The 26,779-nt window shown below is 41.4% G+C and overlaps 2 protein-coding genes across 8 annotated transcripts in view; one reads left to right on the top strand and one right to left on the bottom strand.

Moving 5' to 3' along the window:
• Positions 1 to 800: 800 nt before the first annotated feature.
• slc6a19a.2 (solute carrier family 6 member 19a, tandem duplicate 2) lies at positions 801 to 18,021 on the bottom strand. The gene is given in 12 exon segments (XM_042075794.1): positions 801 to 1,720; positions 2,342 to 2,504; positions 2,966 to 3,125; positions 3,516 to 3,720; positions 4,064 to 4,220; positions 4,370 to 4,498; positions 4,703 to 4,815; positions 5,919 to 6,029; positions 6,306 to 6,487; positions 6,788 to 6,925; positions 7,340 to 7,480; positions 17,645 to 18,021. Coding segments are annotated over 12 exon segments (1,902 nt in total). The 5' UTR covers positions 17,844 to 18,021; the 3' UTR covers positions 801 to 1,516.
• Positions 18,022 to 24,290: 6,269 nt separating this feature from the next.
• fhod3a (formin homology 2 domain containing 3a) overlaps positions 24,291 to 26,779 on the top strand; it is a 98,724-nt gene continuing 96,235 nt past the window's right edge. For 4 of the 7 annotated variants that reach the window (XM_042075787.1, XM_042075789.1, XM_042075791.1 and 1 more), the window contains exon 1: positions 24,291 to 24,769. In XM_042075787.1, the coding sequence (XP_041931721.1) occupies positions 24,605 to 24,769 (165 nt within the window). In that variant the 5' untranslated portion in view covers positions 24,291 to 24,604. The remainder of the gene's footprint in view (positions 24,770 to 26,779) is intronic. The other 3 variants (XM_042075792.1, XM_042075793.1, XM_042075790.1) reach the window with 2 other exon arrangements.

Raw genomic sequence — 26,779 nt, forward strand, 5'->3', positions numbered from 1 at the left:
CATCATTTGCAAATTGGTAATGATGGATAAAAGTGATTAGGCGAGAGGCAAATATGAAGCACAGCTGAAGACGCACTGTCACTAGATGTAAGCAGCCACTCCTCTGCAGGATAAATGTCCTTAGGTTTTTTATTCAGTCATTCAACAGTATTGGGGTAAGTGTTGCTTTTTCCAGGCTATGTTTTCTATGGTAACCCATTGACAGTAAATAGTAAAAGTATACTGTCACACCATGGTGAAGTTAGTTTCACTTTGCCAATGAGTTCAAATAATAGACGAGTGCAGATGTGTGTATAGGCTATACTCTGCTAGGTTTTAGTAAACCATGGTTTAGTGGAATACCTTATCCATACGGTCTGGCGTCCAAGCAGATTCCTTCAAATGCGCCACTGACTATCAAAATACCAATGCCATGTTTGAAGTTGCGCTGCTTGCTGTTAAAGGGAATTACAGGTCATTCTCATTGGTTTAAATGATGTTACGCTCAAAACACACCCATGACTGATTAAGAAACATAGGAACGCCTTGTTGCGCCATCCGCCCAACGTTTGATAACATTTGATAACAAAACCACTCGCAATGTGGACTGGACAATCCACTAAATTTAATTAAGCTATTCGCTAGTGACCATGCATTTTAGATCACTAAAATAGGAGCTTATCTGTTTACCCGGTAATATAAGTTTCTGTTGCTTGGCATCTTTTCCCTGTTTAGACATGTTCCATTTATTTGGCAGTGTACATTAAAATTTTGAATGTATTTTTTTATCAGCCATCTTTGCTTATCAAAAACTAATCAAATGTAATAAGTTGCTTTACTTTGATTAAGTGAAATAGTTACATTGCTTATTACATTAACAGGGAGAATAATAATCTGTAATCTACTATATAACATTTCTAATGTAACCTTCCCAACCCTGATGGATAATGTGCCTACATTTATTCTACACAATACATACAGTATATAATGAATGTTTATTTCAAAACCCACTTTAATTTACTTTTACTTTCAGTATATTAACAACACATTTTTTCCACAAAACTATTAAATATATAAACTGGACTTTAATGACACCATTTGATGAACACAGTCATGTAGTCACATTTCTAACTGAACAGCTGGAACTACATAAACACAGTCATGTAGTCATGTTTCTAACCAAACAGCTGGACCTACATTTAGCATAGCGATGTATTTTTCAGATTGTGTTTAATAACTTGTCTGTGAATTTTGTACATCTTAATTCCTGAGTATGTCCTTTCCACATTGCATTCGGATTTATTTCAGGATGGGAAGATGTAGTACATCTTTTTTTTAACTACAGCTCTTGATCAATACATCCATGCAATAGGCATCATTCACAAAAAACTGGAGTCATCTTCTTTAGTCACTCTCGTGACAAGTCCACATGTGGCTCCTCATGTGGCAAGAGATTAATTATTGATAGTCTCTTGATAGTCTATTAAAGACTGTGGCAAGAACACCAAGTGTCTTTTCAAAGGGCATTTATGGCCATTCAGGTCCTTATCTCAGACAATTGTACCTTAGCAGATACTGAGCTGACACTACTCTTCGTGTCTTTCGTTCCGTAGCAGTATATCTGGATGAGCTTGTACACCGCCACGAATGGAATCATCAGGGCCGGAACGCCGGCGAGGATGAATATGATGGCGTACATCCACTGAGGATAGAAGCGTGTTTCCAGATTTGGAAAGTCATCCTGCCAAAGGAGAGGAAAATGTATGGTCTAGGTCAAGATTTTACACGGCACTGTGAAAGGCAGTCTAATACTGGTTATATAACTGCCAAATTTAACACAGACAGACATTGAAACATGTTATGATTTGGCATATCTAGCCTAGATATTAAACAAAGACCAAATTTAACACAGACAGACATAGAAATATGTTATGATTTGGCATATCTAGCCTAGACAAACAAAGACTGTCCAATAACTATGTCCCATACTATATGCATAGACATATACAGCCAGTTTCTCATAAAGGGATTAAGCCTGTTTTCATTGAACCCCTATTTTGTTTTCTTTTAGTAGGGGGATTTCCCTAATGTGGGACATATTTGCTTTTCTGACTTCTGTAGTTGGCTATATTAGACTACAATGTGAGGACAACATATCAAATCCACATCCAATTTTGATGATAGGACCCTACAGCTTTGGCTTTCCCATAGTGTCCCACATTAGGACAATTTAGTATACTAGGTTTCATCCATGTACAAGAAACCGGCACATGAGCAAGATAAACAAATGCCGGAGATCAAGAGTAGACATAATGTATTAATCCCACCGACTTGGAGAGAGCGATATAATAGTTGTCCTTACATATTCAGGGTTCCAGGTGATGTAGGTGAGTTCCTGGGTGGCGGTGGTGGCGAGGTAAAAGACGAAGATCAGGAACACCAGCAGGGGACTGATCACTCTCCATGTGACCTGCCAGAAGATGTTCGGCTTGTGGCCGATCATGAACTCAATGTCTTCGTTAAACCTGTCCAAGGGGAAGAAAATGAGAAGTCAGGGTCTGGGATGTTTATTATTACATTTATATATTATATTTACATATTTTATTTACATATTTAATTCAACTATTATATAGGCTATTATCAATGTTTCTACTGGCATTGACCGCACGTAACAGCTGAAGATGGAAGTGACCTGGTCCTAGTCAGTTCTATAGTTGAGTGTAGCTGCATGTTTTTTGGTATACATAAAACACCTGTTTAAATTCTAAATTCTAAATCTAATGTTTAATGAGTGTAATTTGGCTGAATGTTCAGTTTTGTTTAGGTTAGGCTAGTCTAAAGTTCAAATTAGACAGAACCAAAACACTTAATACAGTGAGAGAGCTTCATTTATTCAGCACAAAACTACCATTTGACCTTTTAATTGGAATCAATTGTTATGTAAATGTTATTTTTGCAGATTTTTCAGTCCCTCAGCCCATCTCACCTGTCAATCCCATAGATGTAGCTGACAGCCATCATCTCACAGAATGCAATGATGAGAAGAGGGACAGAGCCGGCAAACCCATCAAACAGAGCCAACCAGTAGTTACCAGAACCCTGGGCAAAGATGAGCGCAATGCCAAAGGAGACCAGGCAAACCACACCTGAGATTCAGACATGGAGTCAGAAAAGGATTTGAAGAGAGTTATTATCAGTGCTTTAGGTGTCAGCGGTTTAAGGGGTGTGGTGGGTAATGTGCAATAAAGACAGATTGAAAAAGCAATTGATTCCGGAAAAGATCTGGACCTAATCTGACAGAATACCCAGCAAAACCAGAATTAGTCGCTATCCGGTTGTGTTCAGCCTTGCCTGTACCATATGATAATCTGTTGCTAAAAACAAGTAATTGTTAAATAATCTCCATCAATTGCCTCTTCTGCACTTTCCCAATAGTTGTTACACAATCTGTGTCATGCTATGTACCACACTCATGCTATGTCACTCATGCTATGTCATGCTATGTAGCATACTCATGCCTTGCTTGTGGTACGTACCAGTAAGGGCTTCTTTAGGCCAACGCTTTGGGAAGATATTGAGATCCTGCAATGGCACTACACACCCTTCAATGGAGCCAAACATGGTGGACAGCCCCAGACAGAAGAGCATGATGAAGAAGAGCACAGCCCACAGTGGGGAGACGGGCATCTTGGTGATGGCCTCTGTGAACACTATGAAGGCAAGGCCCGTGCCCTCCACACCCTGTAGGATCACACATGGTATGATGTCATGTGGTGCAATTTCATACTCCACATGACAGATGGTAGGCTAACCTACACAAGTTTTCAAGGTCTTGAAGCCAGAGTGTCAAGACATTTGACATTACTGGAGAGCAAAAAAAATATTTGTCTTAACTGTGTTAACCATGTAGGCCTATATTCAACATTCTATTAACCATTTGAATTTTTGAACAATATTTTAGGATCTACCTAAATATCATTGAGAGCTTTTATTGATATAGCTATTTTTTCCCTAACATGCTCACATGTTATAAAATGGAATTACTTCATGATGTATTTTATGAGAGTAGAATATGAATTTTCACCTGACTGAGGAAAGTCTGTAAATCACAAGTCGCCAGGTTCAACCCCTGAATGACATCTGGTGAGGTGCCATTGAGATGGCTGAAAGTCTCATCATAGTTGCTTTCACTGATGCTTCCTTCAGGAAGATCAAAGGCATTCAACAAAGCCAAGATATTTCTGTGTGAAGACAGCGCACCGTTACAAAACTTTCTGAAGACATTGCTTCTTAACTATTGTTTGGGTTCATATTCTGTAGTACAATAAGCATAAACATAACCATAACATGGTCTGGTCAAGTAAACCATGACACAACATTGCTCTCCTACCCATTGAGACATGCATCAAACGTCTCTGTGGCTCAGAAGCCTATGATGGAATAAATGACAATGGCAGCATACACGGACGTGAAGCCATTGATCACAGAAATAATGACCGCATCCTGTTCACAGTTGTTGCTAGATAGACCAAAGAAAAATGGAAATATTAGTGTCAATATCAGTTCATAATCTATTATCTTGTCTAATGTAACTAATTAATTGTCTGACATGGAAAGTTAGATTTAGCTTTCCACTAAAGACTAGAAATCGTCCCATTCTTCATCCCATTCATGTTTTCGACGGTAGTCCTACTGACTGTCACAGAGTCATGGAGTCTCTTACTGGACAGAGTTGTAGCTGGAGAAGGAGATGAGACCACCAAAAGCCAATGAGAAGGAGTAGAACACCTGGGCACCTGCATCCAACCAGGTTTTAGGGTCCAACAGCTCCTCTAGCTGCAGATATTACACAGGACAGTTAGGAAATATTACAGGAACAGTTATAGCCAGATATATTACAGATTTTTTTCACAGCAAATCCATATACAGTACATATACACCGGTTCCTCACTCCCCTCCATCGAGGCCATCCAGGGCAAGCACTGCCTGCGTAAGGCACACAGCATCATCAAAGACTGTTCTCACCCCAACCACAGGCTGTTTACCCCATGCCCCTCAGAGGTCTCTCCACACCAGGACCAGCAGGCTGTCACCCTGCTGAACACCATCTCTGCACCTCGATGACAACCAACCAACTAATCCCCCCACCACCACCATCACCACCATAGACCACTTGACAAGGACGACAACAAGGAGGTGGCACAAACCTATCCCACCCATAACATTCTATTGATATTGCATTTTATTATCTACATATTATTATAAAATGTACATAATGTAACTACACTTATACATACCAATATTCTACTGCTCTTATAATGTTAATGCTATCATACTGTAGTAGACTATACTCCTTAGTCAACGGTACATATCTCTGTGTACTGCTAATTCCACAAATACACTTATTTTACTACTCTTATAATGTTACTGTTAATACACTGCACATACCTGTACATACTGTACATATCTGTCTGTATTGCCCATACTGCATATCCATATTCATTCTGCTCTTATAATGTTACTGTTAATACAATGCACATATCCCTACTGTGAACCATGCCACATGCTTAACTGCACTACTATGCATACATACTACTGCACTATTATGTCATATACTGTTTCACTGCACTACCTGTCCATACTGTTCACATAGCACTTTTCTGCTTTTTTGCACTCTGGTTAGATGCTAACTGCATTTCAATGTCTCTGTACTTGTACTCTGCACAATGACAATAAAGTTGAATCTAATAATCTAATATAACAATATACAAATTCAAATGACTGCCTGTACAAGTGTTGACCCAGAATCCATTATACAGTGATGCAATACGACCTTTTCCATTTCCATTGACCTCAACAAAAACATAAAAGAACCTTGTCATCAAACCACATCATAAAGGACAGAAATGATGGCTCATCTATTCATCGTATGCTACTACCTTCGGAGTGAAGAGGAAAACAATTCCACTGGTGGAGCCCTTGAGGGTCAAACCTCGAATCAGGAAGATGGTGAGAACCACGTAGGGCAGAGTGGAGGTGACGTACACGGCCTGAAGAAGAAGAAGAGGAAGTAGAAGAGGAAGAAGAAGAAGATGAATCAGCTTTAATACTGATAACAAGTATGTTGGTATTTTGATAGATGCTTCTGACAGATTGTAATATACTATGAGGTTGTATCTGTTGTGGAATGAGAATTTGTGTGGATTGAACTTTTGGCAGTCAAATCATTTTTTTTAAATAGTGAACAACTGAATTAGTCTACATGATCATAAACATTACATAACACAATCATGATGAATGTTGCTGCTGCTGATGGTGCATCTGACCTTTCCCGTGGTCTCAATGCCTCTTATGCAGCAGACATAGAGGACGGCCCAGGCGCAGACCAGGCTCAGGACGATCCACCACTGCAGGCCTCCAGAGTCCTCAATGCTTGCAGATGTGTTCAGGGTCTCTCTGTACCAGAAGTAATCAACTGAGGAGCTGCCAGCGCACTCTGACACCACACCTGCAGGGGGCGACACTAGCTATTGGTCTCTATAGTCAAAGGTCTCAGCTTGATAACTGATGACATGATAAGACTTGGTTTCATAATTTCACTTCATTAGACTTTGTGTTGAACCAAGTGAAAGGTTCTTCACATTGGAAATGGTTCTTCAGAAAGACTATTTTCACACCCGTTTGCCTTTTCTTAAATGGTTCTTTAAAGAACTATAGTCTTGAAGGTTCTTTGAAGCACTACAAAATGTTCTAATCTATGTTGTCACTCTGGAGAACCAATTATTTGTGGGTACATTTGTGAGTGTACCTGTCATGTTTTCATTGAGTGGACATTGACTCCAAGGCAGGGGATCCTGAAAGGAGTTGAAGAAGTACCACATGACCCAGGCGATGATGGTGTTGTAGTACATGCCGACCATGAAGGAAACCATCATGGAGGCAACCCCTGTGACCAAACATGAACAAATGCTAACAGCACCCATTTTCAGTGATTTGCTTACAATATCAATATCACAGTCATGTCCGTTGTGTCACTAATGCTAGAAAGTGTCACCCATCAGGGCCCATATCAACAATGAATCTTAAGGTTAAAAGAAGCTTCTAAATAGCTTTTAGGAGCTGCTTTAAGCTGCAAGATTTTTGTGAATACAGACCCTGATATGTACAGTATGTCACATGATCATGGCCAGGTGCCTTTTTACTGCTCTTACTGTTTAGCTGGGCCAAAAGATCTGGCTCAAAACAAGCCAGAATTCCCATCTGTACTGTACTTTGTGTGACTCATCCAGCCCTTTAATAACTTTATGAGAGTTAAAGGCCAAGTGATGTATGTGAGTCTCGCCCAGATGAGTGAACGCACCAACGCCAGCCAGGCATGGATGGATGGCCCCCCACACACCCACGCTGCCACTCCTGAGCCTCTGGCCGATGGCAAACTCCAGGTGCAGCAGAGGGATGCCCTCCAGAACCAGCAGGATAAGGAAGGGGATCATGAAAGCACCTGAGAACACAGATGTGAGGGCCCGGGAGGTGAGACAATTATCTTACCGTCAGGGGTGAAATTCAAGTAAGTGCTAAAATGTTAAATTGTAGAGGGATCCCAATACACATCACATCACATCAATACAACCCAAAATGTGGGTACTGCACCCAAAGGTGGCGCTCTTGTCAAAAATGCTTATTTCTCCTTACCAGATTGACCTAGACTCAACATTCTTTCATCATATTAATCTCTACATTTAGATGCATCTTTTTCACCCTGGTCTTATGCTCTAAAAATGTTTACTTTGCCACAATTTCAGAGAAAAGCCATACATCATAAACATCAAAACATCATAAAAAGTTTCAAAAATTATCAAATCTTCACCAAAATTCTCACAGACAATGTTTAGACAAAGCCTCACAAAAGTTATCAAAATAATTTGGATATGTTGTTGTACATTTCAGAAATATAGACCAATAAAGTTCGACCACTCAGCCCATTTCTCCTATATCACCTATATTCCTATATGAGTACATTTTTTTCCTTGGAGAACAACCATACAACCATCATTATGTGGATACCATTAACAGTGCACATTTTCAGATCTGTCCTCTTTTTTATAAAGCCCTTAATTCTATTGTCAAATGTATGCTAGGAATTTTCTTGATGTTGTGTGTCTGCCAACACACATTTTCACCATGTGAATGTGACTGCCAAATATGTAGGATTGTCAGTGGCGCAGTGGGATAATGCCTAGTGCTGTTTGTTACGTTGAGAGTTCGAATTCCCGGTAGTGCTTTAGGCCTAGTCCACACGTACCAAACCGATCTTTTTTCCCTCCGTCTTCCCTGGAACCGTATCAAGAATATTTGCGTCCAAACGGATCCATCTCAACACGACTCAACACATTACTTCATCTCCCAGGCCTATAGGTGGCACTGTGTCTTTACAGAAATTCACCAAAACTTGCAAAACTTGCGCTTTAAAAACAGACAGAATAGGCTACAGCGAAATGGCTAGTGCAAGGAAACCAGAATTGTTTGTGTGGACTGATGGTGAACTGTCAACTGTAGCCAACTGTAAAACTAATCAACTTTATTTTACGGTTTGTGAAGGGTGCAGTCCCGTCCTTTATTTGGCTAACGCAGGTAGGCCTACTAATCACCTTTACTTTCTTTGGCTGTAGGATAGTCCGTAATTCACATTAGTTTTGGCTATCACCGCAATTAGGCTACTAAACGCAAGGCTTACCCAAGTTCTAGGCTATTCTGTCGCCACATTTATAATATTGCTATACAACCTTCGTTAGTAACAGTCAATACTTTTGCCTGCATCAAATCGTGCATTCGCATTCAGTGTGCTACCATCGGCTTAACGTGAGTTCTAAGCATCTTTGTATGCTTATATCTGATTTCACTCGACTGTGAATGCATGTATATATGTTGTAAGACATGTAAAATAAATGAATGACACTGGCACTACGCACAAATTAATGTAGCCTAAACTTACACCGCACTTTCCTAATAACTTAAGTTCTCTCGCGTCACTGACAGTAGCTAGAATGGATAAAAAAACACCGGGAAAAACAGTGTTCAGTCCACCAAGTCATAAGCTATCGGCGCTGCGCAGCATCAGTTGTGATATTTATCTTAACGGAGTGTAATCGTAGGTAATGTCATGTATGAAAACTAGTATTGTTAGGCAATACTATAAGTGCAAGTCCAGGGCAGCTGAGGTGTGGCGATGACATCATCGATACACAAGCAGGATGTGCGGTTTCGCTGTCTAAACGAACTCAAACGGGCTACGGTTTCAGATTTCTCCACTCTGGGACCAGGTTTCAGAAAAGTGCGGTTTCGGGCAGTGCGTTTACAGGATTCGTTTGGACGCTCGGCCAAGACGACGCAAAACCTCTGCGTTTAACCTAAAAAGCGTCTCCGTGTGGACAGGCCCTTAGGCTCTAGCTCGAATACTATTGGTTATTGAAGATTCACACCATTGAACAGCACCTGAATGACATCAGGCAATCAACATACACAGACATTAGTTGCCAAGAATCAGAATGCCGAGACACTCTGACCAGCGCAACACTCACCTCCGTCATCACAGGCTATCGTACCCCCACCATCACTGGATTTTGCACCCCTCCTCCACATGGCGATCACAAACAATGAGGTGACAACGACTTCAGTCAACAGCCATCAGACACGCAGATCCCAGATGCACCCCTCCCCCTCCCCTCCCCTTACACCCCTCACCATTACAACAGATCAAGTGACAGTCCAACTTAAGAAATTGCGCAGCAATAAAGCAGCGGGGCCTGACAGACTGTGTCCAAGGCTACTCAAGGCCTGTGCTGCTGAACTGGGGGAGCCACTGAAGCACATCTTCAATTTGAGCCTACGCCTTGGACAAGTTCCAACACTGTGGAAGACATCATGTCTTACCCCTATCCCTAAGAAGCCACACCCTAGTGAGCTTAATGACTACAGACCTGTCGCTCTTACATCACATGTGATGAAGACAATGGAGCGATTGGTCTTAGGCATGCTCAGACCCCAGGTACGCCATGCACTAGACCCGTTACAGTTTGCATACCAGGAGAAAGTGGGCGTGGACGATGCCATCACTTATCTTCTACACAGGACACATTCCCACCTAGACAAGGGGAAAAGTGCTGTGAGAATCATGTTCTTTGATTTCTCAAGTGCTTTTAACACCATCCAGCCCCTCAGATTGGGAGACAAGCTCTTGCAGATGGGTGTGGACACTCACCTGGTAACCTGGATTACAGATTACCTGACCGAGCGACCACAGTTCATCAGACTGAAGAACTGTCTCTCTGACACTGTGATCTGCAGCACCGGAGTGCCACAGGGAACTGTGCTATCTCCAGTCCTGTTCAACTACACATCTGACTTCTGCTACAACACCGAGTCATGCCACATGCAGAAGTTTTCTGATGATACTGCAATTGTGGGGTGTATCAGGAACGGGCAAGAGGAGGAGTACAGGAGCCTGGTGGAGGACTTTGTGCAATGGTGCAAACTCAATCATCTTCAACTTAACACTTCAAAGACCAAGGAGATGGTGGTGGATTTCTGCAGGTCTAAGCCCACTCTGCTACCAGTCCACATTGATGGGGTCAATGTGGAGGTGGTTAGCACCTACAAGTATCTGGGTCTCCACCTGGACTGGTCAGCCAACACTGATGCACTCTACAAGAAAGGGCACAGCAGGCTGTACTTCCTGAGGAGGCTGCGGCCCTGTAATGTGTGCAGTAAGCTCCTCAGGATGTTCTACCAGTCTGTTGTTGCCAGCGTCCTCTTCTATGCAGTAGTATGTTGGGGAGGAAGCACAAGTAAGAAGGATGCGGGGCGAATTGACAGGCTGGTAAGGAAAGCTGGCTCTGTAGTGGGAGCTGAACTGGAGTGCATCACTTCAATATCTGACAAAAGGACCCTGAACAAACTGATCAACATCTTGGACAATGAGTGAGCTGGAGACTTCGCTCACTGCCTTGCACAACTGACAGACTGAGAAAGTCATTTGTCCCCAGGGCCATTGAACTGTTCAATGCCTCACTTAAGGGAAGAGGAGAGATAGACTTCTCTGCATAGTCTGTCTGCCTCTTCACCCCCTCCATGTTTGGTACTGTCTGTCCACTAGCCACTTTTACCACTGTCTTTATGCCTCACTGTTTGCGTGCTATATTAGCACATTAGCACATATGCATAACCCCCCCCCCCTCCATGCCACAGCCGAACTGTGGCCACACTTTTTTTAAATAGTTAAATATATAGATATATAGACTTTACTTTACTTTATTTCTGCATTGTTGCACTGTTGGACTTACTCACTTGCACTATCACCATGACCACTATCACCATTGCACTACCACCTTACCTCATTCACACAGAGCACCTTAGAGCACCTTACCATACCTTACTATGCACAGAGAATCACAGGCTCAGTCCCTGCCTCAGTCATTGCAAGCGCCTCTGATTGATTAATCACCACTATGTGGATACTGTTTTTAGAATTGATTTAGATTAAGTGTTAGTTAGTATAATTTGTATTTTTGTAATTTGTATTTTAGTATATTTTTATATATTGTATTTAAGTTTAGTTAGTATAATTTGTATTTTAGTATATTTAGCATATTCTTTATCTTCTACTGTCCTTATTGCTTAGTTGTGTTTTTATATTATTACTTTAATTACTCTTTCTGCTGTTAGAGAATGTGTTTGTGTTGTCTGTATGCTGCTGAGACCTTGAATTTCCCCTGGGGATCAATAAAGTATCTATCTATCTCTATCTATCATTTAGGGGAACTTCTTTGTTTACTATTTTTCCTTCATCATTAAGTCTATCATATTTATAGTTCATCCATTAGTGTTCTTCTCTCCAAATGTCTAATTGCCCCAGAATTTCAAAAAGATTTCAGGTGTACTCTTTCAGGAAAGCCCTTCATTTTATTGTCAAATGTATGCTTGGAGTTTTTCTTGTGTGTTTACCAACACACATTTTCACCATGTGAATGTGACTGCCCAATGTGTATGATTGTTAGTGGCTCAGTGGGATATAAAGAAAATACGACTTTGAGTTTAGTAGGCTATAATTTTCAGTTCCTGTTTATCTATTGCACGATGGGTAATGATTTAAAGGAATCATGTTGCAGTCTTGTAAATAGTGACCCTGCAAGATCCCTAGTCATTGCAAAATCATAGTCTGTGACTTAAAACTCTACTACTTGTCTTTAGATGTGAGAGGGTCTGAGACTGTAGTCTTTCAAAAATCTTTTCCAAATCTTTGCAAATCTTTCTAAAATCTGTCAGTGTAAGCAAAGTCCTTTTAGGCAAGTCCCACTCGGCGGTCATTTGACAACGATTTTTGGGCACTCGTCGGGCATCCATTTCGGCAGAAATGTGCGTGCGCAAGGCTTCACGACACCAATCTTGCTCCAGCGGCGAGATCACAACACATGATTGGCACAATGTCTTCACAACACACCATATGATTGGCTCAATGTATTCACATCACACCACATGATTGGCTCTGTGGGATACATTTTATATGTCTCTCATTGAATGTTTAGTATACCTTACATACATGTAGTGAAATCTAATTGCCATCTCCTTACTCTGACCCTTGTGTCTTTTGCATCTCCTAGGTTAGAATGTTTAGTTAACTTAACCCTTGTGTCAGCGTATTTGGGTAACCCCAGGATGCGGGGTCATGAACATTTCTTATCTTTGTCAAAACACCAGATGGTTAAGTGGGGTTGTAAACATTTCGTATCTCTGTTAAAATACCAGAAGGTTAAGTGATTAATGGAGGGTGACAACTTGTGATTTTCCATGGGTGTGGGGTAAGGTATAAGAGTTGGCTTCACCCACAGATGTGTGGGCTTGTTACTTTGACATTTCATGTGGGTAACATGCTCCCGGCGTCGTGAATAAAGCTGCAGTCTCACACCAGTTGTCTTGGATTAATTTTGACCACAGCTCAATGTATTCGCATGTCGACGTTTTGCCAAGGAAGGGGTGGGATATGTGTAGACAACGGCCATATTGGCGTGACAAACTAGCCCCATGCATTTCTATAGAGTATTTTTTGAGTGCTGTGTCTCCACATTAGAAAGTCTCTGGTGTAAGGAGGGTTTGAGGTGAAAGTGCTGTGGAGAAATTGCAGGATTGTTTGGCTCTGCCACCTAACCACATCCAGTTTACCTGCTGGGAAACCCTGTAGCTCCAGAGCAGGGGCTCAGACCAGGATAAATTGTTTGCTCGCCCTCCGTTCACTCTTTTGTTCATCTCAACCCAGCACTCCAGTGTGTCCTGCTCTGTGTGCGTCTTTGAGTTAACGTAAGTCATCACTTTAATGACCCTCACTATGACTTTTGTGATGTTTATCAGTTTGTAGAGTAGCTCTGCCATCATGTGTAAAGTTAAGGTCTTTGTTTGTTGGTTTGGTGTGTTGGAGTCCCATGTGAGAGATGATTAGGTGATGTTGGTTGACTTGGGATGTAAAGTATTGTTTAATTGTACCTTATATAGCCATATGATTTCAGTTTATTGTTCAAATGTCAATTGGTTTGTTTGTGAGTTGGGATCTGTACTGATTTACCCCATTTCACTGATTACTCCATTTTCTGTTTGTTTCCTCTTTGATGCAGCACACATACAAGTAAAGAACAAAAGAACAGATGAATTGAAACTCAAATAAAATTCACTTGTGTTGCACCGAAACCTGCCATCTCCGTGTCATCACTCCATGCCATTGAGCCTTCTGACCGAGGCTCTGCCTGCTCGCCACACACTCACTCTACCTCGACCCACATCGCCCCCTACAGTTCCTTCAGTTGGGTTGTGGAGGTTAGCATACTAGAATAGAATACTGTTAAGAATACTGTTGGGTTGTCGAGGTTAGCACACTATAACGTTACAGCTACTTGTCTGGACTTGTCGTGCAAGGCAAGAATAACTGCATAATTATAGGCTGTTCATCTTATTGACTCCAACACAGAACCCACCCCCACCCCCCTTCACCTACCACCACAAATACAATTCCATTCTGTGGGAAACACTGCCTTCCATTATCAGACCCTTCATCTTATCCATGACAAATGCATAGTCCTGTAGAATAGAGTATTGTTAGAATACTGTTGGGTTGTGGAGGTTAGCACACTAGAATAGGGTATTGTTAGAATACTATTAGGTTGTGGAGGTTAGCACCAGGGTGCAATTTGTAGGGGGGGATGGTGAGGATTTCCCCCCCTCTGGTTTTCCTATCCCTACCTCTGCTTTATTTTTATCCCCGGTGGGGACAACATTTATCCCCCTCTGCCCTTCATATTGATTAATGCTACTTCATATAAGTAAAGCGCTGCAACGTGAGAACAGTCTAGTAGGCTAGCCTACACAATAATCTGACATCAGAAACGCACAGTCACCGTCAGCACTCATGCTGCTGTGCTGACACAGTGGCTGCGTGATAACTACATTTGGCCTTGATCGTGCAGGACATTTCAGAATGTCGAGTGTGTAATCTATCATAAATGGCTAGTTTCAATGGAAAAGTTAGATCCAGATCAAAACCAAGAATAGATTATGTGATCTAATCCAATTTCAGGATCCTTGTTTCCCTTTGAACAAGCCATTTTCAAGATTTGATCCAATCCGATAGCCGAAATCCGGTAACTGAAATCCGATAACCGAAATCCGATCACGTTTCTTTTGAACAATTGGGCCCAAACAATCAAAGCATATGTAAAACTAAAAAGCTATGCTACCTCATGTTCGTTTTGCTAGGACCCCGTAAATCACCGCTTGCTGTTATATTTCTATTTGTTATTATGTTGTTTTGTTTGTATCTGTGGCATAACATACATAATGATAAGTGGTGTAAATGTTATGAGGGGAAAAAGGGAAGGACATGTGTAAGAGGGCAGTGATCTCGTGCATCAGGACCTGATAAGCATCGCTATATCACTCAAAAATAGCTTGTTATCAGCAAGGCAGCTGAGTGTTACCCTCCACCTGGCAAATGCCTTATCAGGCCTCTCTTTGCTGAAAACTGCTAAGGTACTTTAGGCCTAAAGTCCATCTGTCAGTGTTTACGGCTGAGTATCAGTACTGATAAACAGCTGGATAGGTTCAAAACAGACACCTGAGATAATGGGGTTGAAATACCAGCATGAGAGCAGAAGAAACAGACTAAATGCAGGGGAAGGATAAGCTATTTTTGTGGGATCATGTTAGACTGAATTCAAATTATTATGTTTTATGTTTACTTATGTTTTGATATGATAATCTCTCTTAATCTGGTATTTGAATATACATGTTATATTGTTGTGTATTGTTTGCTAATCAAGATATCGGATTTCAAAGTATTGCTTAGGCTACTAGCCTAGAAATCTAGACGCACCCTAGCGGCGGCAAATTAATTTGCTCTGCCTGTACGTCTAGTATCAAACCATAGGGATTTCTATTGGCTGATGCCGTGGACGTCATCCAATCACAGCGCTCTATTTTGTTAGAGAGTCGTAAGGCGGGCTTAACAGGATAACGACAGTCCTGCGACGGTGAACAACAAGGAAGGTGGCTATGGCTAACAAAGAGCGGTTGTTTGAAGTGGTTGATTACTTAATGATTGAAGTTGGCGTTGGTGTCGACTTTGGAGGAGTTGGACTTGTGCTTTTCTTTGAAAGTTGAGCTACACAATGCACTTAAGTCATTCCTTTCGAAGAAGGATGTATTTGCCGTTTTGCCGACCGGATACGGATATGGTCGTAGCGCTGGCCTATTGCATGCCTAGGCAGTTTGAAAGACAATTCTCTGCCCGCCCCTTGGATTAAGCGAGGTGAATGGTTCGATTCCAGACTATACATTTCAATGATATAGGATGGCCCGCCAGGCTAACTGATTGCATCTTAGTTGAGGGTCCTTGTGAAATTCTAGCAATATTCCCAATGTCCACCAGGTGGCAGCAGTAATCTGATTGTTACCACAGCGCTATGACTTAGATGGTGATCAGTGCGGCCCCACAGGTGAAGACTGGAGAGTGATGGATCTTACACAATGATTAGTAAACAGATCACACGTATGGTTACATGAGCGCTCATAATAGCTGTGACGTTTTATGACATTGTTTTACTTCATTTTCCCAGCATGCTTTCTACGTTTTACAATTTTACACTTTTTAATTGCATGATCCTACTCCATCAAACATTTCATTCTTTTCTACTTTAATTTGTTACTACATGCAGCATCAGGTGCTGTCTTCTCTTGGTAGAATTATTAATTTGGCCCTGCTGTAATCTTTGCCGTGTTCTTGGCAGGACCTGAGTGTCAGGCTTTATACGTCACCTCTGATTAATTATAAGCCTATTTTCTCTCATTTGACTTGGGTGATCAGTGACCCCAGAAAAAACGTGACTAGAAATCAGATCAGGGGTATAATTTTTGTTGCACTTACCTCAAGTTAGGGACTTTCAATCTGTGTCATGCATGAGTAAATGTGATCTCTCTCTCTCTCTCTCTCTCTCTCTCTCTCTCTCTCTCTCTCTCTCTCTCTCTCTTGTCTTGCTCTCTCTCTCTCTCACACACACACACACACACACACACTCATCACTTTTTCAGACGAAGTTGGCACATCATTGCTTACATACAGTAGTGCTAATACTCTTATTTGTCTATTGCTGCAAGAGGAGCAGAAATAACGTTTTTGCTCCTTTTACTTTTTTACACACATACAGTATAATGAGGTGTAACAACAAATAAACATGAATCCTGTTTGCCTGTATACTTTCCCTTAGTGGTCCTCACCACCTGGCCTGAATACTGTCTCCTTAAAAACAACTCGTCTGTCCACAGTGTCCACTAAATGTCCACACATGCATTTTGTCTTTGTACTAAACCTACAGTTACAATTACTACAGTACACCTACAGTTACAATTACTTGCAACTATAGAACTATGTTCTGTCCATAAAAGAACTCAGATAAGGACAGAATGTCTGAGCACTCTTTCCCTCCCACTCCTCTCTCATTTACCTTGAAGAGATGATTCAGAAAGCAAGGCAAGCGCTTGTATAATGTTTACTAGGCTTGAGCCCGTATGTTGACGGTTTAATTGCTTTCTGCATACCCACTAATGTGCAGAAAAAATGATACAGCAGCAGTTGCTGTGTCCTTTACAGCCGGTACTGTTTTAACATTTATCTCCCAAAGTAGCTGCTTCTGTCCTGATGGTGCATTTTCATTTTTATGGTTCACATTAGTGCATGTTGGCTTTACACTTTTATGAAGGTAATGAGTGGAACATTGTGTGTGTGTGCACCTGTATGAAGGTTTTTTACCTAGAAGTTGCTTTTTTGTATTATGCATGGCTTAATGGTAGATAAACCTAGTTATATTTCACAAATACAGCACTATATGCCATATATCTCTGCATTATAAACTAATTCAATCCATGGAAGAATTTCCAAAATATAATTTTACAATTATGAAACATGAATGCCACAATGCCACTACAAGACTGACATCTTATGCAACCAGCTTCACGTTTCAAGTCTTATGTCCTCCAGGACTACACTAATTAACAGACTCGGTATATTTGCAGTATGAGTAGATTAATCCATAGTCATGGCTACATGTGTCAGTTATCAATATAGTCTCACCTCCTCCATGGCTCTGGCACAAGTAGGGGAAGCGCCAGACGTTTCCGAGCCCGACACAGAACCCCACGCAGGTGAGCATGTACTGGGTTTTGTTGTCCCACTTGGGTCTGCTGTCCGCCTCCTCCACCTCCAGCTTCTCCAGGTCGGCATGTGATGGGATCCGGTCATCCAGACCCGGGTTAGGCAGCTTCAGCTTCATGGCAGTAGCCTATACGGTCCTCAAGTCTGGGAGAATAGGAGGTAAAACAGCTGGTTAGGTCTTCTTGTGTTAGACCTCAGTAAACGTCAGCACTGCAGGTGTTACATGGCTAAGAGTTGACAGCTGCTCTGCTTAGCAGGTGGCTGTGGCCATGACCACTGGAAAATGATTGACAGCCTCTATGACCTGGCCCCAGCATTCAGGTGGGAGACACCTAGACAAAGGGCTCTTATCTGCTGCATCTGCAACAGTTGGATACTGAGAAACTATGATTATGATTAGATTACATTAAATTACCCACTTACAGTACATTTAATCAGATGGCAGATGCTCAAGCAATTTACAAGTGAAGGACAAGACAGGCAAATAGCAGATTGAGTTCAGTATGTGAAAGAGGAGCAGTGCAAGAAAGCCAACGCCAGCATCACCACCTCAGTAATGGAAACACGGTAAACCACTGACAGCTACATTTAGGTGACAATTTGGTAGACAATATTGCTAATTGATGATTAAAAAAAGAACAACCAAGTTAACCATAATCCCGTTTGTAAGTCCAAAGTCACAGTATTCTCTCATGATCTACAGTATGTTTATGCAGTTTGGATGTCAGGTGTGTTGTGATATTGATTTTTAAAAATAAAACATCACACTCCATGGGAAGACAATGTGTAGGCATGTGTAGAACTTCCAAAGAATCCAAATTATTGCTACCTGATTATGCAGTTCCATGGACATTGTATATTTTAAGTAGATCATTCAAGGACATTCAACAAGCAAAAGTTAGTTATAGTTATTGTAAGAATTTGAAATTCCGACTGTAAGATAATCATTAAATACTCATGAAAGCAAACTATGGAGATTGAACTAGTGTTCTTTAGATTTGTTCTTTGTTTCTTTGAATCTGTGATTCATGACGAAAAGGACTAATTAAAAAGAACACAGGCACAAAAAAAAACCCAAAGCACAGGCTGTCATAGTCTGCATAATCATTCTAAAATTATTGATGTCTGTGTTTTATCCCCCATATTCTTCTGCAAGTAAAGAAAAAGGACTGTCACAGAAAAAGTCCAGTAGTAAAAATAAAAAGAGTAAACATTTTACACCTGGACACAAGGAAGATGGGATGATATACAGACAGCCTATGTCAGTCTTGTGATTCATACACTGATGGCAAAAAATCCATAATGCTTTAACTGAAAGGAAATCTGATGAGAAATTAAATTATGATGAAAAACTAAATAATATAATCATAAAATAAGGATTAAGTGTCATTGATATTGTTCAAATATCATATATTTTAAAAGGCTTTATGTTGTGTACAGTTCAGCATATCTATAACTTAATGTGACCTCTTTTGTCATGCCATATAAATGATTATGACAGTGTCAACTGTGTCACGCCACATGAAGCGATTGTCATTCAACTATAAAATTAAGCCTTATCTAATATCAGTGAAATGCTAGTGTGTGCTCAACTTATAATTACAATAATAAAACAAAATCCCCTTACCTAACGCAGAAAATCCAGAGGTGCAGTAGCGTATTGATAGGGTTTGCAGCATCCAAGGCAGGCAATGAGATTTCAGCCTCAGGGAAGGATCCTCATTGAACATGTACAGAACATGCTCCACCACTGGCTGTTTTATTGGCCATGGGTATGTGGAGGACCCGCGCCACACCTGCAAATACAGGTACAAATCAGCTACACAGATGAGGGGGAAAAATGTCGACTAGTTGCTCTGACGAAACATGTTATTTATAGCCTGTGTGTTGCAACAAAGCTGAATGGGCCTCACAGTGCTCGGAGTACACTTTTGTTACATGTGTTGGTTGATGTGTTCCCCCTGAGATCCATACTGGGAACATGCTGTGATATGATGACCTTGATAAAACTAATGAGTCACTAACTTCCTGTGGATCTTCCACCATCAATCCTCTCCTGAAAAGAAACATGTTTTTTTTTCTTAATCCAAAATTTACCATAGGGTTTGCTCATGTCCTACTGACCAACTGGAAGACAATAACAGCAACACAAGTCAGGTTGCCATGACACTGAGCTTCTTGAGACAGTATGAAAGGATAAGGCGATCAAACACTCCAATTTTAGTTTTATCTCTCCTTATCTCAACCCAGGCCTATAGGCTACATAACTGTAATCCTCTCTTTACAAAACATTGACACAAATGTCACAACTATGATGATAGTCTTTATTGCACTCTTTATAACGTCAATAAGCCTTGATTGCAGTAAGAATTGTGGTGTCATGACACAGCAGTTTATGATACTAACTTAAACTTGAGGACAGGTTTCCGCCCAGGACACAATCAGCACTTGTGCTTGTCTCTTAGTTACGCATTAAACCCAGTCTCCCGATCATGCTTTGTTATTGTTACTTGTTACAGATAGCATAGACAAATGCAGCCTCTGTTACGGTTAAATATGGTTACGGCAAAACATGTTGACAACGCATTCCTGTCCAATCATAATGGTATTGTTGTGGGTCCTGTCTTCTTGTCGTGTTTACTGATGACCCCTAGCATCTCTGTCACAGAGAGATGCGGCACTGAGGAGATAAGACTCTGCAACAGAGAGAGCAAGCCCAACACATGCACACATACAGAGGGAGCAAGAGAGAGAGAGAGAACAGGGGAATACACATATACACACAGAGGGAGAGACAGAGAGAGAGAGAAAATACACAAACACCTACTGTTCATACCCTCACATAACACTGTTAGTAAACAGACATTCTGGTATGAATTTTAGCCAGATGAAGAAGATGCACAGCTGATTCTGTATCTTTAGGATACAGTTGTGACATATTTGATAACATGCTAATGTGGGTTTATAGGCTTGCAGCTGTATTAACAGATGGGAGTACATGCTGGTTGATGCTCATTCATACTGTATGTGGGTCAAAGGTTCAACGATCCTGTTGACTCAGAAGTAGATTTATTATCAGATGCATTCAAAACATAAAAAATAGCTTAACTCTCCCCAAAGGACTTCCAAGCCATGAGTGGTTCTGTGGTGTGGACAGTGTTTCTCTGTGATGAAAATGACAACAAAGCTGATCATGAAATAATAATCCCGATAAAAACCTTCTGATAAAAAAGTTTTTCTCTTTCAGATTATGTTTTTATGGGCATGAGATGACAAGCCCTACAGAATGTGAATTTTGCATAACTTTTCAAAGAGTGTAGCCGTCTATGAACGTGCCAGTTTTGTTGGGATTCTGTTGTAAATGCTTACGCCAGAAGTAGCCAGCTAGATGTGCTTGCAAGTACACTAACTGAATTGTAATCAACTAACATTGGCAACAGAGTATCCTTATTTATTTATCTATCTATGGTTCTTCACTGTCCTCTAGTGTGTATATTAGTACAGCGGCTAAGCAACAGAGTCGTTCACTTTTTGCAGAAAGCACAAAACTTGGCACAGTTATACTACTACCCCTAGTGATCAAAAGACCCCAGCACATACAGTATAGTGCCCCCAAATGGCCACCATCTTGACTTCACATTTTACTAATGCTTTTTAATGCTGCTATTTACAGGGTCTTCCTATTTTCACTACATTAATTGTTGTAATTGTATGTACTGTTGTCGTATCTATCTCTTGATAAATCTCATTTTTACTTAAGTCTAAATCTCTGACGTTTTATTCACTGATTTGTTGGTTTGTTTGTTTGTTTGTATTATTACAACTTTTCTTTTTTCTTCTCATTCTTTTATCTTTATTATTGTGTTAAATGCTTCAAATGTAAAGAACTTTGAGCTGCATTCTGTGCATGAAAGGTGCTATACAAATAAAGCTTATTATTATTATTATTATTATTTTTATTATTTACAGTACCCTCCACAATTATTTGCACCTCTGCTAAAGTTGACTAAAAAGAGGAATATAAAATCATCATTTGGAAATCATTTTTATGCTCATTGAGCTCAATGCAAATCAAACCAGCTAATAGGCTAACTGAAATATGCCAATCTCTAGGTATGGGGAAGGGTATGTGATGATGTGGGGCTATTTTAATTCCAAAGGCCAAGGGAACTTTATCAGGGTGCATAGTATCCTGGATCCATAAAATAACTGGCCTTTAAAAATGAAAATCTGCCTGCCTCTATGGGAATTTAACATGGGGTGCCAATACTTATGACCCCTGTATTTTAAGGAAGAACATTTATTTATGTATTTATTTATTTATTTATGATTGATACATTATTCATTCACAAAAAAAATGGATGTGGATGTTGGATATTTCCTCATTTTTTATTTAAGGCATTAAGATCAATTTCCAAAAGATGATTTTATATTCCTGTTTTTAGTCAACTTTAGCAGAGGTGCCAATAATTCTGGAGGGTACTGTAGATTCCAATATGGCTGCCATGTGTAAGAGAATAAGGCAATTATTCTCTATTTTGGTTGATGGAAGTAACTACCTACATTGTCAATAAATTAATATTCTACACTTTTCTCTTCCTGAGCAAACCTTAACTCTTATACACTACTCAAAAATTGAAAGGATCACTTTGATGCACATCGGGATGAAAGGGGTGTATTCCAAGTACGTGGTTTAGTGACAAACCTGGATAAGTTAACTTAGAGTAAATGGTAAACCTCCTATAACAAGTGTGTTGTTTTGTTAGGAGAATGAAGCCATACAGCTCTTCTATTAGGTTTTACCACTTACTCTGAGTTAACTTACCCAGGTTTGTCACTAAACCACGTACTTGGAATACCCCCCAGATCTCAATGGGGAAAAAACATCATGCTGAATATCTATACTGATATGGACTGCATGGGTAATGTGGAATGAAAGGATGTCACATCGTTTTTTTGGGGGATGAAAATAACCAATCTATAGAGGACTGAATTCAAAGACCCACTAAAATCAAAGTAAAAAAAATGTGGCAGGCTAGTTTTGCCTAAATTTCATTGCAGCAACTCATAATGGTACTCAGTAGTTTGTATGGCCCAAACGTGTTTGATGGCATCAGGGCAGGCTCCTACTGAGACGGCAGATGATGTCCTGGGGATCTGCTCCCAGATGTGGACACGGCCATCGCTGTGCAACCTGGCGGTGTTGGATGGACCAAAACATAATGCCCTAGAGGTGTTCAATTGGATTTAAGTCAGGGGAGTGTGGGACAGTCAATCAATTCCTTCATCCTCCAGGAACTGCCTGCACACTCTCCCTCTAGTGGCCGGCCATTGTTGTGCACCAGGAGGAACCCAGGACCCACTGCACCAGTACAGGGTCAGACAATGGGTCTGAAGATTTCATCCCGATACGTAAGAGCAGTGAAGAAGTGAGGAATGCCGTTGTCTTGAGGTCTGTGCGTCCTTTCAAGGATATGCCTCCCCAGACAATACCCTGGCCCACCACCACACCGGTCATGCTGAATGATGTTCAGGGGGGTGAATGATGTTGCAGGCAGCATAATGTTCTCCACCACATCTTCAGACCCTTTCATCTCTTTCACATGTGCTCAGGGTGAACCTGCTCTCATCTGTAAAAAAAGCACAGGGCACCAGTGGCGAACCTGCCAATTTTGTATTCTATGGCAAATGCCAATTGAGCTCCACAGTGCTGGGCAGTGAGCACAGGTCCCTTTAGAGGCCATTTGGCCCTCAGGCCATCCTCATGAAGATAGTGTGGTCAGCGACATTCACACCATTCACACCAGTGGCCTGCTGGAGGTCATTTTGTAGGGCTCTGGCAGGGCTCCTACTGTTCCTCCTTGCACAAAGGAGCAGATACTGGTCCTGCTGCTGAGTTAAGGACCTTCTACCACCCTGCCCAGCTCTCCTAGACCCTGCCTGTCTCCTGGAATCTCCTCTATGCTCTTGAGACTGCGCTGGGAGACACAGCAATCCTTCTGGCAATGGACTGCATTCAGGGGTGTAGTGGAGGCTAAACGCAAGTAAACGCAGTTTATCCACCTCTAAAATTTCAGAAACAGAGTTTATCCACCTCTTGTTAGAGTTTATTCACCTCTCAAAAGTACCAGTAGTGACACTGACCCTAGCCAAATGGGAAACTAGTGAAAAATCAGTCAAGAAGGATAATGTTCTCCACTGTTTTCTCTGTTACAAATACCACCTTTTAACATCAAACAGAATGAAGGAACCTCAAACGGCAATTTAAATAATAACATTTAATCATCTTGACGGCAAAAATATGAAAGCAAGATAACAATTGAGTTTGAGTGGCATACATTCAGGCACAGATACAATCAATTTGGGCACCAGTGCACCACGTGATGTCGCTGTTTGCCTTGCAACTCGCTTGCATCTCTACGCCGTAGATTATGCCAAAGCGTTTAAGCCGGTGGGTGAGGAGGGGGTGTCTGGCTTACCGTCAGACGCCAAGAGGGACCGGCTGTCCCGGCTATAGGTTTCCCTAGCACCTTACTGCCGCCGCTGTCATTGGACACCTGCCTTTCTCGAAGTAGCGTCGCAGTGAGCAGCAAGGTCGGTCCCCCTAGAACAGCACAGTCAGAGCGGAGGACGAGGGCATATTTGGTCGCAATTGATCCAGTGCCATAATAAACGGCCGTCGGATCCATCGTGACATTTGCAACTGGCTGTAGAGGAGGATACATTTGAACAGGAGTAGTTCGAGTAGTGAGGCGCTGCAGCCGTCGCCGGGACAACCTGCTGGTTTTGTTGTTGTTACAGAAGAGGGGAGCACTAAGCGACGGATTTAATCATTAAACCGGGTTACCCCCACTTCGGTGCTACTTGCATGGATACATCATGGCCTCGTTAGTTTGCAGGGTTCAGTTTTTAGATGACACCGATCCATTTAACAGTACAAATTTCCCAGAGCCGACAAGACCACCGCAATACACTTTTAGGGAAGACATCCCCCTCATCAACCAAATTGCCGGTGTCCACCGACTTCTAAAAGCCCCGCACAAGGTAGGCTATGATGACATTCTGTGTTGTGTGTGTCCATAATACTGTCATGATATTCTGTCGTCATCAGAAGAAAAGGTAGTTTGTTTAGCTCTTGGCTAAGACTGTAAAGCTGTTTAGCAGTAAGCTATCCATAACATAGCCTAGTTTAGATCCAGAAACAAATGTGTGATAATGAGTTTGTTTACAAATGTGTGTTTGTGGCAGAAACAAGTTTACATTGCCATTCATAGTTCTGTGTAGGCTATGATGTCTTTGGGAATATATATTTCTCCATTTCGGTTACACTAATAGTTCTTACAAGCCTTTACGGTAAGCACTGCTGTAGTTTAACTGTTCGTGTCACTGCGACAGGTGGACGTGAGGCTTTAGCCGAGCCCCATATCCTCAGCTACCCGTCCCATTCATTTAAAAGCAACAGTTGCATGGAAGTCATCAACAGCGCAGCACGAATATTTAAGAGGGCTAGTGTACACAAAAAACCCGTTCAGATAAACCCTCTAAAATAAATGTAACTTTAAGCCTAATTGATATGCGCAGGCATTTGTTCTATTTCTTAGGAGGGTGTGAAACTAACACAGATTGATGCCCCTTTAATCTCTGACACACAGGCTTCTATAATTCAACGGAACACAGTGAGTCACAATGTGTATCAAATGTACATATTCATGGAAAGATAGTCTACCCTTCCCAAAGCATTGTCCTGCACTGAATCATATTCGGTAACGCGCATTCAGGAAAATACATATTTGGGTTGGTAGTGGTCTGTGCGCGTTTACGCACGTATTATTCCTTATGTATTTATGGATAACAACACAACCAACAACAATAACAAATACTCATTAAACTGCCAAAATGGCTAGCACTTGTAGCAATATTTAAAACGTGAGATCTCTCATGCCTAATTCCTATACAAAGGATTTGGACGCATTTACGGCGTATGGAGTGTTCTTATGTCATCAATTCCTCCGCATGTGAGGTCGTAGGCTATCTGGCGGATGGGGCCAGCGATGGATCAGTGTCAGAGATGCGGATTAGCTGTTGTAAGATATCATATACAGGGGATCAACAGGTTTGGGGGATAGAGCTTACTATTTAGACAGAGTAATGATTTATGTGGAATGTCTGGTGCTGCTAGAAGAGGATGTGTCAGGGAGAATGCATTCAGGCAGAGGGTGAAGCTTAAGGTTTGTGCGCAGTTAGTTTAACACCAGCCACTGTACTCTGCTGCAATATACATGCCCCCCTCCTCCGTTTCACTTTCCTGTCATCCCTCCCATGGTTTTTTTTTACTTCTGCTCTACTTTCTCTCACTCTCTTCTCTCTGTCATCTGTCTGTTCCCCTTTACTGTCTCTGTGTTCTGTAGGTTTTTTTGTCTCCCACTCTCTTATTTTAGAGACAAGGCAGTGGACTGTAATTGAATGTTATGCTAAAATCTGTAAAATATAGGTCACTTGTGCTCCTGGCCTGCGGCTGCAGGCTGGAGTTTACTCACACTTTGTTCTCGGGGCCGAGCGCGCCATGGCTTTCACTGACCTCTCCACCCCCACCCTCACTCGGTGTGTGTGTGTGTACGTTTCAGAGTGCACGCCAGGTGTACACATATACAAGTGCAAATGCCAAAAACACACACGCACACACACACACACACACAGAGAGAGAGATAACAGACAAAATAGACATGCATATATATAGTAACACATCTATTGCAGACATACACACAAAATGTGCGTGAATAGACGCAAACATACTACGTAGACAATCTGACAATCGCAAACAGACCATTTAAAGCAAAGGTGTCAGATATGCACACACACACACACACACACACACACACACATACACACACACACACACACACACACACACACACACACACACACACACACACACAGACACAAACACACACACACATCGTGTGACCCAGCCATCACAGCCTCAGTCCCAGGTTTCATCACACTGCCATGTTTCATCATCTTTCCCAGCAACCTCTGGCTGTTGACAGATATAAT

The sequence above is a fragment of the Alosa sapidissima genome, chromosome 21 (genome assembly GCF_018492685.1).
Source record: "Alosa sapidissima isolate fAloSap1 chromosome 21, fAloSap1.pri, whole genome shotgun sequence".
NCBI classification, from domain to species: domain Eukaryota; kingdom Metazoa; phylum Chordata; class Actinopteri; order Clupeiformes; family Clupeidae; genus Alosa; species Alosa sapidissima.